Source organism: Arvicanthis niloticus, chromosome X (genome assembly GCF_011762505.2).
Source record: "Arvicanthis niloticus isolate mArvNil1 chromosome X, mArvNil1.pat.X, whole genome shotgun sequence".
Taxonomy (NCBI): Eukaryota; Metazoa; Chordata; class Mammalia; order Rodentia; family Muridae; genus Arvicanthis; species Arvicanthis niloticus.
The window spans coordinates 127,764,688-127,789,349 of record NC_047679.1 but is presented as its reverse complement, the minus strand read 5'-3'; the positions used below and the strand labels follow the sequence as shown (position 1 = coordinate 127,789,349).

The following is a 24,662-nucleotide window of genomic DNA, read 5'->3' as shown; positions in this document are numbered from 1 at the left end:
TTCTGTGGATAAATGGAAATGCTTTATGAAAAACAATGGAGGCAGACACTACAACTATCTTTGAAAGAGACCTTGACAGTATGTGAGGCAGCAAGGAACCAGCAGGGGATTTATCCTTAGGGATTGGGATTGGGTATTACATTCATCAATATGTCTAACTATTGTACTATGATCATATAAAATGTATGTCTAAAGTCCTACTGTGTGTTTACAATTTTTGGATTTGCTTCAATTTTTAAGACCTTGAACAAAGCCTTCACTTTAGTGTTGTCTTTCTGATAATGAACCTAGGAGACAGAAGTAGGGGGGAGGAGAGAGAAAGACCAAAGCAATAGACTATGAGTCTGCCTGAGAAGTCCAATGCTATCCTAGGAGAAATGTCTCCTGTTGTCACCTTCAATGTCATTGAGGGAGTGAGTATGCTACCATCTAACCAGCAAGGTACACACAGCTCAGAAGAAACTCACTTAAGGATATCTGTTCTTCAGAACAGAGAGGAGAAAGTTACTGGTGAGGGCACTGGGGAGCTTCACTTGTTCTTCCGCAGGTGGTGGAAACTCTGTACAGTCCTTTCCACAGCGTCATCCATGGTGACCAGTGGCCGGTACCCGATGAGTCTTTTGGCTTTCTCACAACTGTAATAGTGGAATGTTCCAGCCAGTGCCACCCGAATTGGTGTAAAAGTTGGCTGGATTTGGATGAGAGGGCTGACCACCATTACCAGTAGAGATAGCAGGAAAGCAAGGTAGTAGGCTATCCAGTAGGGGATGTGGTATTTGGGGGCCTCATAATTGAGGCCTGTCAGAATGCGGGACAGGAACGTCCAGAAAGGGATTGGCTCATCGTTGGTGATGTGAAATGCCTGGTAAAAGAACATGAAGTTAGAAAGCCCTGAACAGCTGCTGGAGTGAATGGATCACATATGGGTCCCCAAGCTCAACTAGCTGTTGGCTCCACTTCCAACTCTTTCTGTGGGAAAGCAAGGGCACATTGTCCTGCCTGCCCCATCTCTTTTGCAGCGGCACTAAATGGTAAGGTTGTGTTATCAGGTGTCACATGCCTAGCTGCAGCAGTGTCTTAGACTGTCAGAATAGGCAGTATTTAAGGGCAAAGAGGGGAAGGTGATACAAATTCTACAAAAAGGCCAGGACTTTAAGTGAAGTTTAGCTTGAATTTAATAAGTTACATTGGTTTTTATCTTTGCATGTAAGATCTATATTAGGTCTTTTAAACCAAAAGCTGTAACCGTCCCATTTCCAAGCACTCCCTAAGTTTTAAGTAGGAAAATGGAAAATGTTCAGGGGGAGAAAAGAGTACTGAGTACTCAGGAGGGATTACATCATCAAGACATAGGAGGCAAGGAGGAAGGAACAGACTACATTTTCTCAACTCTGCTGACTTCTGGACACCAAATGTCAGGAAGTTCATATGCATCACTTGTTAAAGCAGTGTCAGGCCTGAGCAATGTTAGCCCTGTGTGTGTGTGTGTGTGTGTGTGTGTGTGTGTGTGTGTGTGTGTGTGTGTATGTGTGTATGTGTGTGTATGTGTGTGTGTCTGTGTATGTATGTATGTGTATGGATGGAGATCTGGACTATAAGGAGGAGAAAAGTAAGGAGTAGGCATTTGCCCAATGTACATGTGGCCAGGCCTGGAGTGAACATGGGAGCTCTAGAGAAAAAAAAAAAGCCTTGAGGCTTGGGTCCATCCTGGCTGTTGGCTCCAAAGTAATGTGATGTTGCTATAGTACAGAACTTCACAGTGGATCCTAAAGTGCTGAGAGAAGCAAGTGTCTTACCTTCCCACCCAGAGCTGCATCTTGGGAGAGGTGCTCAGCGGCTAAGATGTGTCCATGAACCACATTCTCCACAAAGGTGAAGTCCACCAGGTTCTTCCCATTTCTGTGGGTACACAGAAAGTATTTTAGTTGTGCTTAGTGTCTGGATGCCGGCCTCATAAAGTCCCAGCACTGAGATATTCAGTAGACTAACCCACTTCTACTACAACAGTACCTGCCTCTGGAATAGCTAAGTGATTGCAACAGGTAAGGAAATGTGGCCATATAGAACTACTGGGGCCCTTGAGGGCAGTGAAATATTGAATATGAGAGCATGGTGTCCTGCATGTCCCAGCAGGACCAAGACCAATGTGTCTTCTTAGGCTTATACTTGGGGTATATATCTTGAACACTTGCCCAGGATATACCCAGCCAATGGGCTGCCAGTTTTCTAGTACTGCCTTTATAATCGCTCAAAGTTTTAAATCAGGGGATCAGTGAGGTTTAATAAGTACAGGAAGAGAAGACACAAGCCAAGGGATAAAGAGGAAAAAAGAAATGCAAAAGAAGAGACACTGGGCACAGTGGCACATGCCTTTAATCCCAGCATTCAGGCGGCAGAGGCAAGAGGATTGCTAAGTTTTTGGCCAGCCTGGTATATAGAACAAGTTCCAGGACAGCCAGGGCCTGTCTCAAACAAAACAAAATCAAGAGGAAAGAAAAGAAAAGATAAAAGAAAAGCTTACACCACTCTGGAAATTGTGGAGTGTCTGTATGTTGAATTGGGGTCTTTGCAGATGAAACCAGTTATTTGCCTAAAACGAGAGTCTTAGCTCAATGCTGATGACTTAATCAGAGGCAGGCAGAGGTAGGAGTGATACAGTGGCATGCAAGGAGCAGCAAAGACAAGCCCAGCAGCCTGTGGGCTCCTTACAGCAGCCAGGAGCTAGTCCTGCCAACAGCTGCATTTTAGACTTCTGGTTTCCATAACTGAGAATCAATTTTTGTTGTTTTAAGAACTGGGAATTTGACATAGCACTTTCAGAAAATCAACATGGAGGACAACAGAGAAGATCACATGTATGGTCTGAATGTCTGTGTTCCCTCGATATTCTTGTTATAATCTAATCTCCAATGTACCGGTGTTCTGAAGTGGAAAACTTTACAAGGTAATTAGACCATGAGAGTGCTGCCATCAGGAATAGAAGCCAAATAAAGATACACAACAGGTACGAGGACCAGATAGTCCTTAGCAGACACTGCTAAGTCCTCATCTCAGACATCAATTTTGCTGACAGCTGATCCTGAACTTCTCAGTCTCTATAACTGTGAGCTGTGAGTTATTCCTGTTTGTGACGTTACCCAGACTATATTATTTATTAAAAGAAGCCTGAATAGACTCAGACAGTTATATAATACTTCTTGGCACTCTCAAATTATTTTCTGCATGTGTGATCACACAGTCAGAAAGGGTCAGAGAGCAATGGGAGCTGCCTTACCCAATCATGAACTTCATTTTGCCCTTTCTAGCTGCATCAATTAGGATGGGGACCAACTGGGGGTCTCTTGGGCCAAAAATGCCATGAGGACGAATGGCTGCAGTTAAAAAATTCTTCTTAGGGTCGTTGGCATCCAGTACTGTCTGAAAGAGAGCGGGGAAGAAAGAAGCCACTGTAAGACTTTCCTGAGCTAAGATAGTACCTTACTATGTATGGAGTACTTCCCATTAGGAGACAGACTGATGACATATTTGGTGTGTATGTGCAGGTCATTGGAGAGTTGTCTGCCTTGGGACAACACACTATAACTCTATCCCATCTGTCCATGAAAAACCAACAGTGCAGGAGAAAACTGGCTAACACCTGCTAGGACAAAATCAGAAAGCTCAGGTTGGGTGCAATGGCTATCTACACACGCAGCCAGAATGTGTATCCTGGCTTCTTCAATTGCTGGAAAGGATCTGAGAGTTCTAGTTAATTATGTAGGCTTGTGCCTCCAGCAAGGCTGCTACCACCAAAAGAGCTCCTGAATTCAGTGGCATGTGTAAAGTTTCAAGCATACTCATGCACCATGTAACAAACAGCTTAGTCAACAACAGACACAGAGTTGGGAAGCTGGCTCAGTCAGCAAAGCGTTTACTTTGCAAGCACAAGGACATGAGTTTGATTGCCAGAACCCATGTCAAAATGTGTGGAGGTGCATGCTTAAAATCCCATGGCTATGGAGACAGACACAAGAAGATCCCCGAGCCTTACTGGACAACCAGTTTAGTCTAACTGGTGAGTTTCTTGTCTCAAAGGAGGTGGACAACATTCCAAAAGATAATACCTGCCTCAATACAAACATCCATCCATCCATCCATCCATCTATCCATCCATCCATCCATCCATATATGTCTGTTATCACGTAGACATACACATATACACACAAAGACATATATTGGTGGTCTTATATTGCTAGAGGTCCTATCACTGTCAGAGTTTTTCAGGTATACTCTGTTCCCACAATGATAAGTCATCCAATGATGTATTTCTCTGAACATGTCTCCATCCTTAGGATGTATGGCTTTATGAAGAAACAGATTTTGCCTCATAAGTAATTTCCCAAATGATTTGTTATATTATTAGTAAAAACAAGGTGGCAAAATATGTATACAGGTGCTGAAGGGAATGAGTAAGCCTTCAAGCAGCCTTTGTCATGGCTATCTGTAGTGCTAAAGAGGATGGAATTTGAAGAGTTTCTAGATTAATCCCAAAGATGATCTATTATTATTATTAAGATGGTTTAAAGTGTTGATCTGGAAAACAAGATTAAGTTACTGTAGTCACCTCTAGTTTTTCTGACTTCCAGCTGAATACCTAAAAGTCCATGTCAGTGATATATTCAGGCCAGGCATCCATCTGGAGGTCATGAGCTTACTCAGCTGTGGGTTGAAAGCCCAGTACCTCAGCTGCATAGGGCCTCTGAGGTACCTACTTATCAGGAGGCTCATTGTAGGCTTTGGTCTTCCTTAAGCCTAGTTCCATGGAACAGGAGGACACAGCCTGGACATAGGATGTTAGTATGCCAAAGGCCACATCTGGTTTAGGAAGTCTATCTTATTTAGCTGAGAAAAGGTTCTACTGATTTCCATGTGACTGTGTCCTGTTCTGAGCTGAACACGAGAACAGAGAGAACAGTAAGACCCGTCAGTTTAGTACAGAGCTTCAGTTTATGAGTACCAGCTTAGACAGTGAACCGCCGTTCGTGGTGTGCTGTAAAGGCCTAAGAGACAGAAGTCCACAGCCGCTCAGTCTACCGTCCAGGATTCCCAGTGTCCTCTCAACCCAATCACATGACAATTATGGGATCCCTGATGAAGATTCTGGATCCTGCTGTGAATCAGGATATTTTCCTGTAATTTGGAGATGATAACAAAGAGTACCTACCATATGAAGTCATTTTGGGGTATAAAAGAAGTTGTTCCCAGAAAATACTGAGAACAGTATCTGGCCACATTAAGGTATTCTGTCCTCTTGAAATTTAATTTCACACATGAATTTGCATCTCATGTTAGGTACTTGGGCCTCAAAATACTAACATTCCCATGTTCATAGATATTTTTTCTTATGAATGGAGACACTTGAGAATATCTGCTCATTTAACCGGCTTTAAAGTACATACTCTCTCCTGCAAGATCTTGGTCTCTGTGTAGTAGTCAATGGGCTTCATGGCATAAGGGAGGTCTTCAGTTCCATTTTTTATGTCAACACCCTCAAAGACAACACTGGCACTGCTGGTTAAAATGAGTTTCTAGCAGAAAAAAAAATTTAAAGGAAAACACAAGTCAGGAATCATTGCTATTCAAAGTGCATGAGCAAGCTCTCTCTCCAAGGCATTTCCAAGTCACTTGCTGGAGTATCTTTTCTTTTTATGTCTTCTAAGATAACCTTTGTAGTCATAGGAACTCTAGACACATCATGGTATTCCAATCTAAAAGAGTAGATCTTATTTTTTTTTGTAGGGAAATTTGTATTTGCAAAATTCTACTGGATGCTCTGTGTTATCTTGCCATGTGAACACATACATATGCATACACACATAAATTTAGACATGTTTTACATGCTTTGCTAGTAGAGCCAAACATCTGGAATGTGTTCAGTCCACAGCAGCACTATGATGGATGGAAGGAAGAAAGAAAAACAGCTAGCTATATTCTTTATGTCTTTTATTGTACAAGTCCTAGCCATAGTGGTAGGAGAAGGCAAACACTAATTTATAATGTTTTAAAAAACAAGAAACCAAATTAATCTCATCAGTGCAGTGATTGCTTCCTAACACTGTGACCTTTTAATACAGTTCCTCATGTTGTGGTGACCCCCAACCATAAGAGTATTTCATTGATACTTCATAACTGTAATTTTGCTACTGTTATAAATTTTAATATAAATATCTGACATACAGGATATTTTATATGTGACCTCATAGAGGTCATGACCCAGAGGTTGAGAAGGGCTGCATTGGTAGATAATAGAAATGAAAAAATAAAATGCTTATACAGAAAACATGGGCAAGCCTATAGAAAATATAACAGTTCAGCAAACTAGCTAAATTCACAATAAATATAGGAAAATTAGGGGCTGGAGAGATGGATCTCCAGTGCATTAGAGTGCTTAGTGATCTTGAAGAGAAACTGAGTTGGCTTCCCTACACCCATGTTGTAAAGCTCACAACCTCTTGTAACTTCAGTTCCAATAGGATTTGATGCTTTTGGCCTTTGAAAGCCCCTGCATGTGAGCACATGTGCACACATTCACGCACACACACACACACACACACACACACACACACACACACACACACGCGCACACACACACATGCATACCAAACAAACACAACCCTAAAACTAAAACTATCATATGTATATATTTGTGTATGTATAAAAATTAGCCATATTCCTAAACATCAGCAGAAGTGGAAAATGTAGTATAAGTAGGTAATTAACACATGATGGGGAACACAGAAATAAATTCAACAAAAGATGTATAAAACCTCTGTGAAGTACACTACAATATCATTAAGTGGCATTGCAGATTAGGAGACCTGCTGGGTGGTGGTGGCTCAGGCCTTTAATCCCAGCACTTGAGAGGTAGAGGCCGGCAGATCTCTGCTGAATTTGAGGTCATCTTGGTCTACATAGTGAATTCCAGAACAGCCAGGACTACATAGAGAAACACTATTCCAAAAAACCAAAAAGGAAAAAAAGAAGAAAAAAAGAAGAAAGGAAGGCTACATGGTAGAAAGAAATCTGATTTTATAGTAGATGGGAAAATTTGAACAAAAGTCTCAGAGCAGCTAAGTGATTTTTGAAGAAGTTGGTTAAGGAGTGTGCCCTACCAAATACTGATATGTATGTTACAGCCATGAGAACAAAGGTCAGTACAATAAACAGAACACCTAGGAACAGACTTCAGCAGGACAGATTGCTTAAAGTATGCTGCAGGAGGCATATGTTTGCACAAAGGTTGGATTAAGCCATCAGCATGCTGAACTGATTAACTAGAAAAAAATCAATCTCAACCCTGTTGCATATAATCATAGATTCCTGGTTAATTAGCCCTAAGTATGGGAAGTATGAAAAGTAACATTTTAAAACTTTGAGATAAAATGCATTAAAGACTTTGTTTTTGGGTGTTGGAGAAAAATGTTCCTTATATCAATTTCTTTGCTCCTATACACCAAGCTACCTATCCCCTCAGAGGATGAACAAGAGCTATATATATCAAGATGTATAAAGCTCAAAAGTTAGTATTGGTGGAAAAAAGTTTCAGAAAGACATGTTCAGTTTGACACCACTGTTATAAAGTTCTCCAATGTGCAAGCCAATACCTTATACCAGAGGTGCATAGAATGAATAGCTCCTGGCTACCTAAGAAGAGGAAAAGTAGGTGACAACTGCAGCAGGGTGAAGTGTCTTGTCAACTGTAAATCACAGCTGTATGTATGGCAGTTGGTTTGAAATCACCTAGGAGACATATCTCTGGGTGTGTCTGTGTGGCACTTCCACAGAAGTTTCAATTATGGAGGAAAGTCACCCTGCAGGGGATCATGGGCTGGGGTCCTAAACAGGAAGAAAGGAGGAGCTAACTGAATACTGGCATCCATCTCTCTCTACTTCCTGCTTCTGCATTAATATGATTGGCAGATGGAATTTTAACCAATGGAAATCTAGAAGAGCTCCTCTCTCACCTATTCCTGCTGGGCTGGTTGGTTACTGGGAGCTGGCTAAAAGTACCCAGGAAAATGATTAGAAGTACCCTTTTTCTCAGTTCAGAGTATTGGTGGCATGTAGTACTCACTGTGAGCAAGTGAGATGCTGTACTTAGAGGCTGGGGTTCCATTAGAGTCATTTTAGGAAGCAGATTTCTAAGTGTTGTAAGCTGATACAAGGCTAAAATCTGTGTGTCTTTAGCCCTAAGTTATGATAGGTTTCTATCAGATATAAGCAACAGTGCTTTCCTTTTTTTCTTTTAAAATAGAAGCAAGGTTGTTAAACAATGTGATGATTCTTTTAAAAAAGTTCTGTACAAAATTATTTTAGTGGTTCAGGAATCCCACATCTGAGTACTGACCCAAAGAGTCAAAAGCAAGGACTGAGGCATTTGAGCTCCCATTCATAGCAGCTCAAAGGTGAAAGTACTACAAATGTCTATTGATGGATGAATGTATAAATTATTGTCCAAAGCCTTGAAAAATGAAAAATGAAAAAAAAATCTGACATGCTCCAATGTGGACAGACCTTATGGTCACTGTATTGTGACAAGTAAAATGACAAAAACACATGGTTTGAATGACTCATGTGAGCTCCCTAATGTAATCAGAGACGTGGATAGAGAACGGTGGCTGCCAGGAGCTAGGGAGGGGCAGAAGAATGGAACCCTGCTGCTTACTACATGACTAGAGATGAACAATGGTAATATGGTTAGACAAGGAAGTGAATATAGTTAGTATCACTGAATGCATATATGAAAGGGTTACAGGGCAAACCACTGAAAACATTAAGTACATGCTATTTCAACAGAGAAAATAAACAATGTCTAAATTTTATACTTTGTTAAGCAAAGGTAAATAGGCCTTAATCTACCTGAGCATTCAGATGGCCTATTTGTATTGGAAGAATGTAACTCCAACTGGTCCTCTGTGATATCAACTGGTGTCCAGGGCTTAATTTTAGTATCTTCTCAAATGTAAAAGACAACCCTGGATAGGCCAAGGAAGATAGTAACAAGAACTACTCCCCTTCCCCTCCCTCTGAAAAAGCAACCACATGCTACTGATACTCGTCACTGCAACATTCCCCTTACCTGAACTCCAGCCTCTTTGCAGGTTTCAATGACAGTCTTGGTGCCAATGAAATTCACTCTATAAAAGAGCTCCTTGTTGTTACTGTATGGCGGAGGTGACGCACAGTGGAAAACTGTGCTTACACCTTTGAGAGCTGGGTACAGGTCCTGGAAAAGCACACAAAGACAAAAGAATCATTCCAGTTTAGGACAGGTCAACAGCCTTCTCACATTCTGTCATCTGTGGCCTGTAGGTCTTTTGGCTTTTTATAATTATATAAGCAATACAAAAACCATACTCTTTGTAAAAGTCTCGAACTACACAAAAGCATGTGGGATAAAACCAAGTTTTTTTTTTAATTGTCTCCTTCTTATTACCTTGTCTGAATAAAATGGAGAAGCCATACAATACAGTGACAGGAAGGAGATTTATAAAGTGAGCAGGTTTCACTTACTTCTAGAAGGAACCTCCTAAGACAAACAGGTGGCTGCAGATATGGGACAGTAAACATACTAAATGAACCAGGAATCAGTAAAGCTCTCCAAGCCTACTAGAGACTGAACCAACATGCAGAGACTCCTACTGGCCAAAGAAGAGGCAGTTTGGTTATCAGTAAGAATAAGATTTATTAGTGAAAGTAGAAAATTGAGAGGAATAAACTGATTTACTCTTGAGGAAAAAAGAATTCTTTTTTTTTTTTTTTTTTTTTTTTTTTTTTTTTTTTTTTTTTTTTTTTTTGAGACAAGGTCTCGCTATATATCCTCAGATGGTCTGGAACTTGCTATGTAGAACAGTGTACCCTTAAACTCACAGAGCATCACCTGTCTCTACTGCCTATATTTTAAAAGATACCTTGTTGTTTGAGGTAGGTTAGCTGGTCAACAAGTTCTTGAAAGTCACCCATCTCTACCTCCCTAATGCTTGGTTTGCAGGCCTGCATGGCTATACATAGTTTTTTATTATTTGTAGGTTCTGAGATTTGAACTCACTGAGCTATTTTCTCAGCCTTTAGGAACCCTTAACTAACAGTTACTCCATATTTAAACTTCCCTAGTCATTCTGACAATATTTATTTGGGGGTTTAGGATCCAAACATGGGCCATGCATATGTGATCCTTCTGTTCTTTCCATTTACTTTAATCTGGAGCAGTTCCCTGACTTTTGCTTTCTGCTTTCTGTGACAATAATATTTCACAGGGTCAGAGAGGTTATTTTATGGGCTTCTTAATTTGTAGTTGTCTGTTCATTCCTGATTGTATTCAGGCTTAATGGTTTTGGCAAGCATTCTACATCAGTACTGGTGTATCCTTATCAGGGCACTGCTGGTAATGCCAAGTTGGATCATTTAGTGAGGGTGATAGCCAGATTCTTACCAAATCTGTTGGGTGATACTTACAACACCCACTGATGTTTCTGTCCTGGAGCATTTCTCAGCAAATGGTGGCATTCTCATTTGATAACTCCCTAAAAATTATTGAGTCGACATTCCTCTGCCAAGTAGACCTCCGTCCACCTGAATTTTCTTTTTAGGAACTATGGGTACATAGATTCCTTTAGTAATGTGTTAGATTAAAAAGAATCTATGAAACCACAGTTAGTGCACTCCCAGATTCCCTTTATGGCTTTGTTTAACTTGTGCAAGAGGCTAATAGAATTCAGGTAAACACATTTACTGACTCACTATAAAGGAATTACAAAGGGTACAGGTGAAGAGACACACAGGGTACAGTATTGAGGAAGTGGTGTGGAACTTCCATGCCCATCCTGGGTGCACAAGCTTCCAGTTTTATGACACAAGCACAGTTAGTAAGAAAACCCAGCAAGGCCTGTCTGGCCAGATTCTTTTTGCTGTTCTGTGTAGCATTTCTTCCTCGTGGGGATGGGGATGGATCCTCTGACGATGGAGAAACACCTAAGACTCATCTTTTGAAAGATGATCAGTAGCAGGTTTTTAAATCTGCCCTAGAGAAGCAGCGGTGAACTAGAAAAATGGATGAAGACAAATACTCTCCTCTCTAATACATTTAGTATCTCTAAAATCTCTCTCTCTTTCTTGTGTGTGTGTGTGCTTACGCACATGCATGTACACACAGACACATACACACATAGGGGTTTGTAGTCATGATGCACCAGGATTGGGGGGACCTAAACCATATCAAGTTTTTGCTTCATATTTATTCGGGAGTTGGAAGCAAAAGGATTACTGTGAGTTTAGGGCTGGTATCCTGTGAGTTCCAAGATAGCCTACACTACAAAGGAAAACCTTGTCTCAAAAAAAGTGTGTGTGTGTGTGTGTGTGTGTGTGTGTGTGTGTAAACCTATCAAAGTCTAGATTTCACAGCACCTAGACATAATTAATAGAAATTATTGAGCTACTTAATGATTTTGTACTTAGTCTCAGAATTTCAATATGTATTTTAAAGTGCCTCTCACTGCAGACTTGTCTTAACTGAAATGCTTGGTGGCCATATGTGGCTGGTTGGTGCCTTACTGGACAATGAATCTACTAGTTACAGGAAACAAAGATGGCATAAGAACATGCTGATTACCTGGAGATACAATTAACAAACTCCAGACCTTGGGATATGCTACCTGATAATGAACAAGCTAAACACTCTAAGTCAACACACATACTAAGGCTTCTTGGAAACTAAGAGACTAACATATTTATCAAATACATAGTCTTGACTGTGTTTAACTCTTTATTTGGGAAAGCAATTATACATTAAGGAACTATTTTTGGTGTCTCTGAGATAATATTGTGTAATATTTTTATTAAAACTTATTTTTATGTTCTAGAGACAAATCCTGAAATGTTTTGAAGATTGGCTTGAAAATAATTGGCGGGGGGGGTGGCAGATAGGGAACAGACATGCTGAGAATGTAGTGAGTTGGAGTCCCCAGGACTCATGTTAAAAACAAAAACAAAAAACAAACAAAAACCCAGCAGTGTACAAAGGTATGGCTATAATCTCAGTGCTGGTGGATCAGAGACATGTGGATCCCTGGAGTTTCAGAGCCAGCTAGCTTAGCTGAGTCAATGAACTCCAGGTTCAGTGATCCTGTCTCAGAAATGAGGTGGAAAGTGACTAAAAACACTTGATGTCAACCTCTGGCCTTCACAAGAATGTCTATCTGGCCATACCTTCATGCACACAGAAAATAATGTGAAAGGGTAAAGATGACATGACCATGAGAAGTTACATAAAGGAGAGAATCTATGTAACAACATAAAGAAACAGAAGGAACATGGACATGGGCTAAGATAATAAAAGACCAAAACTGAGGCCTGGATATTTAAAAAAAAAATCCTAAAGCCACGAGTGGAAAAGCCAGATGGCTCATAAAGAACAACAATCTGAAGTACAAAACCACCACAACTCTTAAAACAGTGGGATGTGGGGCTGGAGAGATGGCTCAGTGTTTAAGAGCCCTGGTTGCTCTTCCAGAGGTCCTGGAATCAGTTCCCAGCATCCACATACTTGTTCACATCTGTAGGTGTAGTATACATGTGTCACATGTATCACAGAGACACATATGCAGGCAAATCACCCATACACATAAAATAAAAATAAAAAATAAAATCTCAAAAATACCATAGATCTGGAATTATTTTGTTCCTCCTACCCCCTTTCAGTTAGTTGGTAAGCATCTTTTTTCCATCTGGTTGTTTAGAAAGTAGAACCAGGAGCTAAAGAGAGTGGAATGAGAGGGAGTTCTTCAGCTGACTTACCTAGGTGCCTGTAGTTCCAGCACTGGGAGGCTGAGGCAAAGGGATCATTTTGAAGTCTTCCCCTGCCATGGTCTTTAACTGCATTATGTCCACCTTTCTTTGTTTAGCTCAGAATTCAGGATCTACTCTTAGAGCTTTGCTTTAGTCCTCTGACCTTTTACCATATTTGTCTGGAAAACTCCCACCTTGGCTAATGCTCATTGCTTATACCCGAGAGGCTGAGTGAGACTAGAGAACATGCTATGTCATGGAGTCAGATGGAGGCATGGGCAGGCTTGTGACCATGAGGCTGGATGGTAGCAGGGGAGTCTGAGGGCTATGTCCATAATAAAGCAAGGAGCAGTCAGAATTTACTCACTACCAAGAGAGGCAGAAGGAAAATACAGATGGCTTTAGCAGTGTTGGGGCTATATAAACCAAAGGAGATTCTGGTGAATCATCTGGTCCGCATCATATCTATTCCTTAGTGACTGCATCCATAACTGGCTGTGGGGGAACATCAACAATCAGCAGGTTCAGACAAAAGAATACTGTCCTTGAAACTCTTGGTGAAGAAGACCTTAAGAACAAAGCAGGTTTCTCTAAGAGGCAGGGGGTCCTTATCAGGGAACCCTGTCAATTCTGTTCAAGTTTCCTGTCTGTCCTGGCAACCTCACACTTGCCCCACAATCACATTCTTTGAATTCGATCTTGGTCTTTCTCTCCTTCCTGCCCTGTGCACTGCCCCTCTCCTTCCCACTGTGGATTGTTTTTCTGGAGAACCCTAGCTGACAAGTGACAAAAAGAGACTGGGTCAAGGGGATGAAAGTTATACAGGACAACAAAGGGGCTATGGAGTCAAAGCTGGTAAGGATACAGTACAGAGAGTGACAGTAAAATGCCCAGAGTTAGTCCCACTACAGTATGACAATTTTACCAGAAATGTTGATGGGTCCACCTTAAGCAAGGAGCTGAAACCATTGTGGAATGAAGCAAGTCATTTGGGAAGGAAAAGGGTTGGCTATGGATGGTCACCATAAACAGACCCAAGAACTTTGCTGAGTGACTTGGCAATACCTACAATGATTCAAAATATAAATACCCATACAACACGAATGGAACTTGAAAACATTGTGTTAAAGGAAAATTTCAGAACAACTGAAAGTGGAAGAGTGGTCCTGAGAGCTGGGGGCGAGGGGAGAGTGGGAGCTGAACAGGTACAGGATCTCCTTTGGAAGTGAAGAGATTCTGGAAGTAGATAGCAGGGAATGACTGCACAGCTTTGAAGAGCTGCTGAAAATTATTTCAGAGTATATTTAAAAAATGTGAAGTTCAGGGCTGGAGAGGTGGGCTCAGCAGTTATGAACATACACTGCTCTTCCAGAGGATCTGAGTGAAGTCACAGTACCCATATCAGATGGTTTATAACCACCTCCAACTCTCTGGCTGTGAATGGGAAGGTTGGTGGTGTCTGACACCTCTGGTTTCTGTAGACACTTGCACTTACATGCCATATCAACATAGGCACACATATATATATATATAGCTAAAATAATAAAATATATTTTAAAATATGAATTGTATGGAATGTAAACTATATCGCAGTCAAAAGGAATGAATACCATATGGCCTACCATCTGCATACTCTAAGGCAGCAATTGGCATGTTGCAACCTATAATATGCTTGATGAAATATGTTGGTAAAGTTTGCTTGGTACACTGCTTTGTCTGCTCACTGGAGTAAGGCCCATGGCTGCTTTCATGTTCCTATGACAGAACAAAATCCCTGTAGCACAGACAACTGTTGTTCATTCTGATTATTGACAACATGGTGTGTGAAATTATTTCCTATAAATTTTACATTTTTCAAAATAGATTTTTTTAAAGCTATAGTTATCCTGGCCTCTGAGCACTTGGTTTCCCTTTGGGGTCCTGTGAGAGATCAGTGAGGCTGAGTGAGTCCCTTACCTGTTGGCTGCACAGGTCACCTATAAAGAACTGCACCCGGGGGTTATCAAAGCCTTGGTGGATATCAAATACATTGACAGCATAGCCTCGTGCCAGCAACTGCTCCACCATGTGCTGCCCTAGGAACCCAGACCCTCCAATCACTGTGCACTTCTTATCCTGCAGAAAGAGAGTGATGGCAAAAGAACAAGAGGTGGTGAAGGTTAGCCTTACCTGTCACAAGCCATTGAAATGACAGACACATGTACCGACATAATTAAGCTATGTAGCATATTCAGGGCCATAAAACTAGAAAGATAAAAAAAATAAATAATAAATGCCTAAATTTATTATTATAATAATAATTTTTATGTTTCCTTCAGCAGGATAATTTTCTATGTAGACTATGCATATAAGATAAAAAGTATTCTTTCTTAGTAGCTTAAATTTAGGCATTTATTTCTTAGAAAGTCACCCACTGGAAAACAATGTATTCCAAATCATTTAAAGAAGGTTCAAACCTGATGATACTAGCAGTTTGGTATGATTTTTTTAGGTTGTTGTTAACAATAAAATCTTGGTTTACACAAAAAGGATAGAGAGCTAGTACAGGGCTTCAATCAAAGGTGCCCAAATGAAAACTTATTTGAACTCTACACCAAAACTAGAGTGATTTGGAGGCCTAGGATTAGCTTGGAGAATATCTAATTTACTAATGTTTTGATAGACACATTTTGGAAATGTGATGTTTATCAAGAGTGAACTACATCACAGTAAACTTGAAGACCCATGGTGAAGAATCTTCAGAATGCTTGACAATGATGGGGTAACAACTCATTCAAGTCTCTTCTGAGAATCATGATACTACATCTTAGGGGCTACTGCCACCATCTGGGAAGGCTTCTACAATTCCACTAAGAAGTCTAAGCTAACACACTGGAGGCCATAGGAAGACAAGCCAATGTGTCTAGCTGACAGCCAACATTCACTACCGTTGATGCATTAGTCCACTGGTGAACATGCATGCCAGAGGTGCCTGCATGGTTGCAGCTACATGAACAAGCCCAGGGAAGACCAGTGTAAAATCTCCCAACCCAAACCAGAGTCAGTATCCTCAAAAGGCAGAAGAAGGGGATCCCCTAGGAGTGGAGTTACAGATGGTTACAAGTCGCCATGTTCTCTGAAGAACAGCTGGTGCTCTTAACCACTGAGTCATGCTTCTGCTCTAATTATTGCTTTTTAAAACTCTTGCTTTCTGATTTTTGTTTTGGTATACAGCAATAAGTAACTGACATATCTTAAATCAAAGTATATATACATAAAACATAACCAACTAACACTAACTGAACAAATGGTTTAACTACACTTGAAAATGTACAGAAAAAGCCCTGATATGAGGATTTGTGCCCAGTCTTATTGCAGCTTGTTAGTCATGTTCAGTTGATATTCCTGGGAGGGCTGCTCTTTTCTGAAAGGAAACAGAGGAGCAGTGGATCAGGTGGAGATGGGAGTCGGGAGAAAGGACTTGGAGGAATGGAGGGAGGGGAAACTGTGGTTAAGATGTAATATATGAGAAAAGAATAAATAAATCTTAAAATGTAGACGTAATTGACTTTCCCCTACTTTTTAAGTGTTAGTACCTACTTTGGAAATGTCATTTGTCAAATGTACTCCTGTGACCTGGTCTCTCTTTGATTCACCACGAACAGCTTGTTCCATTATGGCTCAAAGTATGGTTTTGTTTGCAATCAACTCTTCTTCCTAAAGACATAATTAGAGAATGACATTAATAGTATGTGAAGCAAAGCATCCTTAGCCATTATGGGTGAATATTCATAAATAGCTAAGCCATAGCTATTATACCTACCAGCCAAAGTGCCCTATGCTAGAGAGTGTATGACAAGTCTTTAACTTACAGTGCAGTTGGATTAGAGGCAGGGCAGGAAGTAAGGTAAATAACCTCCTTTAGAAAATGATGGGGACCAAGAACTTTACAGTGGGAGACAGAGTAATCAAGTGCAATGATGCTACTAAACAGAAAAATGAAGTCCTGGTGAAGGCCTCATCACATCCTCCCCCTTTCCTTTACCCACAATACCAAGTTGAAAACACAAATTAAAAAATTATGAGCTTATTTTGCATGTATAAGTGTTTTGATGCAGTATTTGTAAATAGAAATCTGTACCAGAAATAAAAGTGACTACCCATGAAAGAAGATGCAAAGAATGCCACTGGGGAAATAAGTGTCAGGCACCCAGTACTGACTGGGTCTTGTGATGGCTTCAATTCAATTTCTACAGCCTGACACTTTCAAACAATGGGTGCTATCATATGTCTCTATGGGACTTGATTCGATGAGTGTACTGTATTGATTTTTGTGTGCATATCAAAGGCCCAAATGTCCTTGAAACAGACATTACAACCCTCAGTGTTTGATGGGTCACCTATAGAGAGATTTTCTGAATTCATAATGGAAATTATCAGTTGTAATTGTTAATCTTGTTAAGCTGATAGAATTTCTAGAAGACTTCGAGATATGTCTGTGAGAGCATTTCCAGAGAAGTTTAACTGAGGTGCAAAGACTTACACTGAACATGGGTGGCACCATTCCATAGGCTGGGAACCTGGACTCAAAAAATGAGAAAGTAATGAAGAGGTGACTCAGTGGTCAAGGACACTTGCTGTTCTCACAGGGGAACTGTGTTTGGTTTCTAGCATCCACATGGTGGCTCACAACTGTCCTTAACTTCAGTGCCTGGGGATCTGACATCCTCTGTGAGCACTAGGCATGCTATATATACATGGTATACATATATACAATGTAGGCAAAATACTTAAACACATAAAACTTAGAATTCTTATTTTTTAAATAAAAAAATGAGAAAGCAAGCTAAGCACCAGCACTGATCTCTCTCTGCTTCCTGACTGCAGATGCAGTGTGACCTGCCACCTCACATTCCTGCTGTCATGACTGCCTCACCATGATGGACCGAACTCTTACACTACACTAAACTCCTGCCTTCCATAGGTTGCTTTTCTTCAGGTATTTTCTCACAGTATTAAGAAGAATACCCAATACATCAGTTCAGTATATTTCAGAACTTTCCTTTTTCTGAATCTTTGTCTATACATCTAATGCGTATGGATAGTTAACCTGCAGTTCTGTGCCTACTCCATCCCTGTCTTTATTGCTCATTGACCTGAACACTTGCAATTGACATCTATTTACTTACCTCAAACCTATGTGGCAGTGACTGGACTCATATGGTTTTGCATATAGCAAGACAGAAGTTGCTGGAGAACAAGGATCAGGCACCTTGTACCAGTCTTGCAAGCAGCCTGAGCTGGCTTGCTTTCTGCTGAATTATAGGCAAGCAAGACAGAGCCTAGCATAGAGCAGACACTCATGGGCCTGCTGGTCTCAGGGCTGCATCAAGTATTTATATATGGGCTGGAGAGATGGCTCAGAGGTTAAGAGCACTGATTATTCTTCCAGAGGTCCAGAGTTCAATTCCCAGCAACCACATGGTGGCTCACAATCATCTGCAATGGGATCCGATGCCCTCTTCTGGTGTGTCTGAAAACAACTACAGTGATAAATAATACACATACAAGAAAATAAATAAATCTTTTTTTTAAAAAAGGTATTTATACATACAGAGTCCTCACTGCTCTTCCTCATGTACCTTGCTTATCTAGAAGCTTCACTAAGATGACTTTGTTCTTAAGTGGGAGTGCTATAAATCAGGAAGGCCTACTGATCACTTTGCACATTTTTTCAGATCCTCAAGGGAGCATAAGCAAATGAGAAGGCAGATGCATCAATGGAGGTAAGGGGATTCTCCTGTTTTGCTTGCAACCCTGCCAACGCCATTATTAACCTCTCTAGCAGGGGTCTATGTTGGGCATCTGGAGCTGTGATGGTCTCTACCTGCCTGCTTGTGGGATCCCATCATAGCTGCAGGGAGGGAATGCTTCCTACAGGTTTGGAACCCTGCTGTTTTAAGTTGTGCTGTGTGGTCAGGCATGACACAGACCTAGAAGATGAATGCAAGCTTACTAATCATGTCCATCCCTGGAGGATACTCTGCTCACCTAGTCTTCAAAGCTATAAGCTAATGAACCCAGAGCCTGTGCCTGGGTTCAAATCTCAGTTCTACCTCTGACAGGGAAGCTCTCTTGAGAGTCATTAAAAGAAACTGAACCTGTTTCTTCATTTATAAAGCAAATAGCCTTATAAGATTACAGTGAGAATTAAAGACAAAGCCCTTAGAGCATAGTGCCAAATACACATTAAACACACTGTTAAAAGCAGTTTTTATCATACCTCCCAATGGTCCTCTTCTGAACTCCAAAACTACTTTATACCTCTCCAGCTTACCTGAGGCCATGCTGTGCACACTCAATATAGACTGCTTAACATGCCCAAAGCTCTGGCTTTGATCCCTTCCCACCTCATTCATTGTAGAGCACAATTCATCCTAAAGTGTTCCACTTAGTTCTTCTTTTTAAAAAAAATTGTTTATTTACTTATTTATTTTTACATCTGACCACAGTTTCCCCTCCATTCTCTCCATCAAGTCCCTCCCTTCTCCCTACTTCCCCTCTTCCTCTTTTCCCATCCACTCTTCCTCCATTTCTTGTCAGAAAAGGAGAGGCCTCCCATGGATATCAACCAGCCATGGCATATCAAGTTGCAGTAAGACTAGGCACTTCTGCTACTGAGGCTAGAAGAGGTGGTCCAGAAGGGGGAAAGGGTCCCACAAGCAGGCAACAGAGTCAGAGACAGCTCCTGTTCCCACTGTTAGGAGTCCCAAAAGAATACCAAGCTACACAACTGTAACATATTTCATCTGGTTCTTAAGTAAAATGCAGAAAATATAATCATCCCAGTACTCAAAGTTTCATATAAGATGTAGGAAGAAATATGGGCCCAAATTGGGCTAGCTTGAGGGAGGTTGTGTAAGGATTACAAAAACAAATCAAATCCAAACAAAACAAAAGAAACTCACTTGTCTTCCAGTGATGGGGAGAATAAGTGGCCTTTTCACTGAATATTTGTGAGAGTTGCGGGAAGGGAAAACCTCCCACAGGTTTGGAGTTCTATTGTTTTAAAACCATGCTGTCTGTGGTCAGGTGAATGACAAGAGCAGGTGAATGCAAGATGAATTTTGTGCAGTCTAGAAACACAGAGTGCAGTTACCTACCCTCACCCCCACTACTAGGCAAAGCAAGAAATATATATCCTTTCCCAGTTGCCAGAGGAGGAGATAAGAAGTAAAAGTAACATGCACACCCTAGTACGGTCACAGTGCTCAAATGATGATCACACAGTTCTTAGCATGCCAACCTCTTGTCCAAACGAAACCTATACTATCTCAAATTATATGCCTATCTGCTGTGTGTGTAGGTCCTGGGATATAAGAATTAGTCTAACAGTGAGTCAAATGCCACTGGCATCCTCTTTCTCCCGCCTGCTGTTGAAATGCAGTGGCTAGTCTATACTCAGGTTCAAATGCATATCAGGAATGGCTCTGAATGAACAGAGAAGATACACTTAACAGCAAGCAAAGTACATGAAATAGACTAAACATTACCAATCACTATAGAAATGCTAATCAAAATCTCAATAAGACCATCTCACATGCATTAGGAGGGCTACTATCAGAAGTCAAAAAAACAGAAAACAAGTGTTAGTAAAGACATGGAGAAACTGGAATACTTATGTCAGGCTAATGGTAATAGAAAATAATTTATTCACTATGGAAATTTGGCAGTTCCTTACAGAATTAAACAGAATTACCATGTGATCCAGCAGTTTCATTTGAGAGTCTAAACCCCCTAAACTGTAAGCAGGGACCTGGAATTGATTTTCCTATATCCATCTTCACAGAAGCATTGTTCACTGTAGCCAAAAAGTAAAAGCATCTTAAATTTCCACTGATGCATGAGTTGATAAAATGTGGTCCATTTAAATCATACAGCAGGGTATTACGCAGACATAAAAAGTAACAAAGTTCTGATACATGCAACAACCTGAATGTACTCTGAGGATATTGTGCTAAGTGAAATAAGCTAGGCACAAAAGAATAAGCATTGTCTGATTCCGTTACCATGAAGTACTTAAACTCACAGAAACTGAGAGTGGATGGTTTCTGGTAAGTAGCTGGCAGTGGTGGGATGAGGAAGGGCTGCTAATGTAGAGTTTCAGTTTTGCAGAATGAACATATCGAAGCAGAGTTGGTGTCAGTTGCCCTACAGTAGGAAGAGAGTGCAAAAATGGTCAAAATGTTGCAATTTCTGCCTCATAGATTTGATCACACTCTTGCAGAGAAAAACAGAATTGCTTTGAACTACTGAAAACTGGACCTCAAAGAGCAAAGTCCTAGGGACTAGTGGGTTGTAATGACTGCCATGCCAGAAACCTCAAGTCTGTTTCATTTAGAATGATGGGACTTTAAATCCATTAAAAGCCAAGATATACTGCCACATCATACACTGAAAAATACAAGAAGGCAGGGACTGTTTGTGACTACTGATTGCTGAAGACAAAAAGAAAGGATAGTGTGTTTCAAACCCCACAAAAATGAAAGTGCCCCTCATTTTCTGAGTAAGAGTGTGAGTTCTCTATAAAGGAACAGAGTGTGAAGCTAAACTGTGGCTACCTACAACTTCTTATCTTATTGTGCTGATCTGTGTAAGAAATGCAGACTCCAAGGACAAATACACTTCCTGGACAAGTCAATTAGTAGAGTTCAGAATCCTGATATGGGCCCCTGAGTTTTGTCTCATCACCACCCACCTCAGGCTTAGCACCCTGTACAAGACTCGGCCTGATGATCTAATATAAAGACAACTCCCATTAAGCTTACACCTACTTACCCAGTGGATATTACCTTGAATAAATATTGCAAAGCAGAGGTCCTGTCAAAAACAAAGTAAGACCTCTCCCTGCAGAATTCAAAAACATGGCACAGGGTGAAAGTGTTTTGGAGGGCATTTGTTTTCTGAGGTCTCAGGTGAGCTATTATTTCCCTGGTGCCATGTCTGTCTTTTCACAGAACTGAGATGCCATGTCTCTCTCACTTTTTCAGATCTACTTACTTTTGAATTTGCTGTGGGCCATTCAGGAGCCCCTTACCAAGCCCCAGCCTAGCTTCTATTGTTTCTTTCATATTTAAGGTAAATTCCCCTGTATCCTTCTATTTCTAACAGCACCTGTTGTCAATGCTTTCTTCCTAACTTCAAGTGACTTCTACTGAATTACCTTGTTGTTGTTTTAGAAGCTGGATTTGGAAAACACTCACCTTTTCTGCCTACCTTAGAGTTGCTATGGGGGCTCAAAGCAGGACTGAAAAGGGAGTTGCAACTGGTAAAACAACTCCTGGGTCTCACCTTGCTTACTCACTTATTTCCATATTGTCAAGTTGCCAAACAGCAGCCACTGTCAGGCAGAAGCCAACTAAAACACAATTCAGACCTTCAAAGAAACCATCAGCTTGTGTGGAAAACAGAAAGCTTCAAAGAATGATAGAGCTATGTTTGGATCCTAAGGAGGCCAAGCTCATGGAGAACTAATGTAAGATGCTTAGTCACATGAAATTATCTGAAAACTTGAGTTCTAAGGCCCTAGAAGGAATGAGTTAAAGAGAGGACATGAGAGTCTTAAAATACAGATCATATCCAAGGGTGGGAAGAACATGTCCTAGTAACTATGATCAGCTGCATCTACACGACAAAGCAAAATTATGCTCAGACAGGTCAAAGAACTTGGCTAGGGTTACAGAATTAGCACATAACCCAGGAAGAAATTTGTTTGTCCTTTCTACCCTGCTGGGCTACCACTGCAAAGACCCACTGGGAAGCAGAGTAGTCAGTCAGTTTTCTCATTACCAGAATAAAACATCTATTCAGTCATGTTAAAACATGCAAGGTTTATGTCAGCTTATGGTGTTGGAAGTTTAGTTCATGTTGCTTTGGGCCTGTGTAGTACATCATAGAGAGAGAATGTGATAGAGGATGCCAGAGACTGGTCACCTTTCAATAGCAAGGGAGCAAAAGAGAGACATAAGAACCCCACAATCCACTTTCAAAGGCATGGCCCTGGTGACCTAGCAGCCTCCTAGTATATCCTATTCTGTACAAGTTCCACTACCTTCCAATAACATCATTGGTGAGGACTAAGCCTTCAAGACAGAGACTTTTGAGGAATATTTAAGACTCACTTTAGTAAAGACTATGGGGGGACATGAAGTCAAGGTTAGTAGAGATGAAACTGGGTAGCAGGCTTCAATGGACTTTACTTTCTAAACCAAAGGAGACTGATGCAACCAGGGATGTTCACTGTAAGAGTAATCTGGTGGAGCATAAGCATATATTGGCAGGGGGCTCAACTATGGAAAACTAAGGGACACTTACAGACTACCTGATAGACTAAGGTTCACTGAATACCTAACATGTAGACTTTTCTTTTCCAGGTACTGGTGAACACAAATAAGATTCCTGTCCTCATGTGCCTACCTTCTAGTGGAGGCAATAAAGAAGAAAAAAGGTTAACTTTACAGTGGCTTAGGAGGTGACAAATGCTACTATAAAAACATAAAGGAATATGAAAGGCCTGGGTACAAAGTAAAGAGAGTGATTATAGTAACCTTACAGAGATGGTGACAATGGCCTTGTTGGTGCATACCTTTAATCTAAGCACTCAAGAGGTAGTGGCAGATGGATCTCTGTGAAGTTTGAGAGCATCTTGGTTTACATAGTGAGTGGCAGGTCAGACAAAATTACATAATGATACCCTATCTCAAAACAGTCATGACCAAAAAAATTACATCTTATCTGAAATTTTCTCAAAGAATAATCAAAATATTATAAAATTTAAAACGTTCATAGAGGCTGGGTAAGGTCAATACAGGAGTGTATCAGCCACAAAACAGTGTCCTGGGTGAGAGTGAGCCAGAGGGGAGAACAGTGTGAGTATGACGGAGGAGGAGGAGTTTCATGGCAGGCTTTGCAGACTATGGTGAGAACTCCAGCTCATACTGCTGAGGAAGGGCTGAGGAGGAACAGAGAGAACAGAAGACATGTTAAGGACAGACTTGTGAGAACTCGGAGGCTGGATATGGGGGATTTTTGCTGCAGGGAACAAAGGAATCAACTTTGAGGGGCACAGAACATAGAACCTGTGTTCGACCCTGGACCTTCATTACTCGTGGCATAGTTCCAGGTAACCTCACACCCTTGCACACTTTGCCCTTTGGCTTTGCTTTCAAGGGAGTCTCATTCAGGAATGCTCCTTCCCATGTGACTTGAGTGTCTGCACGTCAAACAGGGCACATTTTGATGAGTTTTCAAGATCCAAAAGTCCCCAGCTCATCCCCCTGACAGCTAAAGTGACTCTTGTAGAGTTAATGTCAAAGACAAAACTTCATGTGGATTGGGTTTCTAAGGCCCAGCCCTGTGAATCACTGACACAGTGCTCGGCACGCCCACTCCACTTTCGAGGTCTCAGCTTCCCCAAGCAGTCACCTCTCCAAACCATTAGGCCATATCTTTGCTGGCCTCTCACACGTTTTATGTCCCCAACTCGGATTTAGAACGTCCTACCCATTCCCTCGCATTTCCTCCCAGCTCTTTCACCCACACGCAGCAGCCTCCAAGGGCAAGTCCGCAACTCTTACCCGATTTAGACAATCAAGTAGACCTCAGTTTGCAAGCAACCGGCAACCAGCGAACTGCAGCCAAACACCCGCCACCCTTTTCTACTGAAAGATATGAGCCCACAATCAGCAGAGCTTCCTTCATAATGTTGATTGGTCTAGCTCAGCTCTGGTGCAGCCAATTGACGCTCACATCACAATTTTGCCCAATGAGGCCAGTCTTTGGCTGCCGACGCACCGCCCTCT

General features: G+C 41.1%; 1 protein-coding gene across 2 annotated transcripts; it reads right to left on the bottom strand.

Moving 5' to 3' along the window:
- Positions 1 to 24,575, bottom strand: Nsdhl (NAD(P) dependent 3-beta-hydroxysteroid dehydrogenase NSDHL). Of its 2 annotated transcripts, XM_034485354.2 has the most exons (9): positions 24,438 to 24,575; positions 20,891 to 21,012; positions 16,402 to 16,518; positions 14,779 to 14,937; positions 9,119 to 9,265; positions 5,439 to 5,567; positions 3,275 to 3,417; positions 1,797 to 1,899; positions 1 to 862 (listed from the first exon to the last, which is right to left on the bottom strand). In XM_034485354.2, the coding sequence occupies exons 3-9, from the start codon at positions 16,474 to 16,476 to the stop codon at positions 530 to 532; spliced, it is 1,089 nt and encodes a 362-aa protein (XP_034341245.1). In that variant the 5' UTR covers positions 16,477 to 16,518; positions 20,891 to 21,012; positions 24,438 to 24,575; the 3' UTR covers positions 1 to 529. The 2 variants fall into 2 exon arrangements, with proteins under 2 accessions (XP_034341245.1, XP_034341246.1); XM_034485355.2 differs by lacking the exon at positions 20,891 to 21,012 and having other exon boundaries at positions 24,438 to 24,555.
- Positions 24,576 to 24,662: the final 87 nt, after the last annotated feature.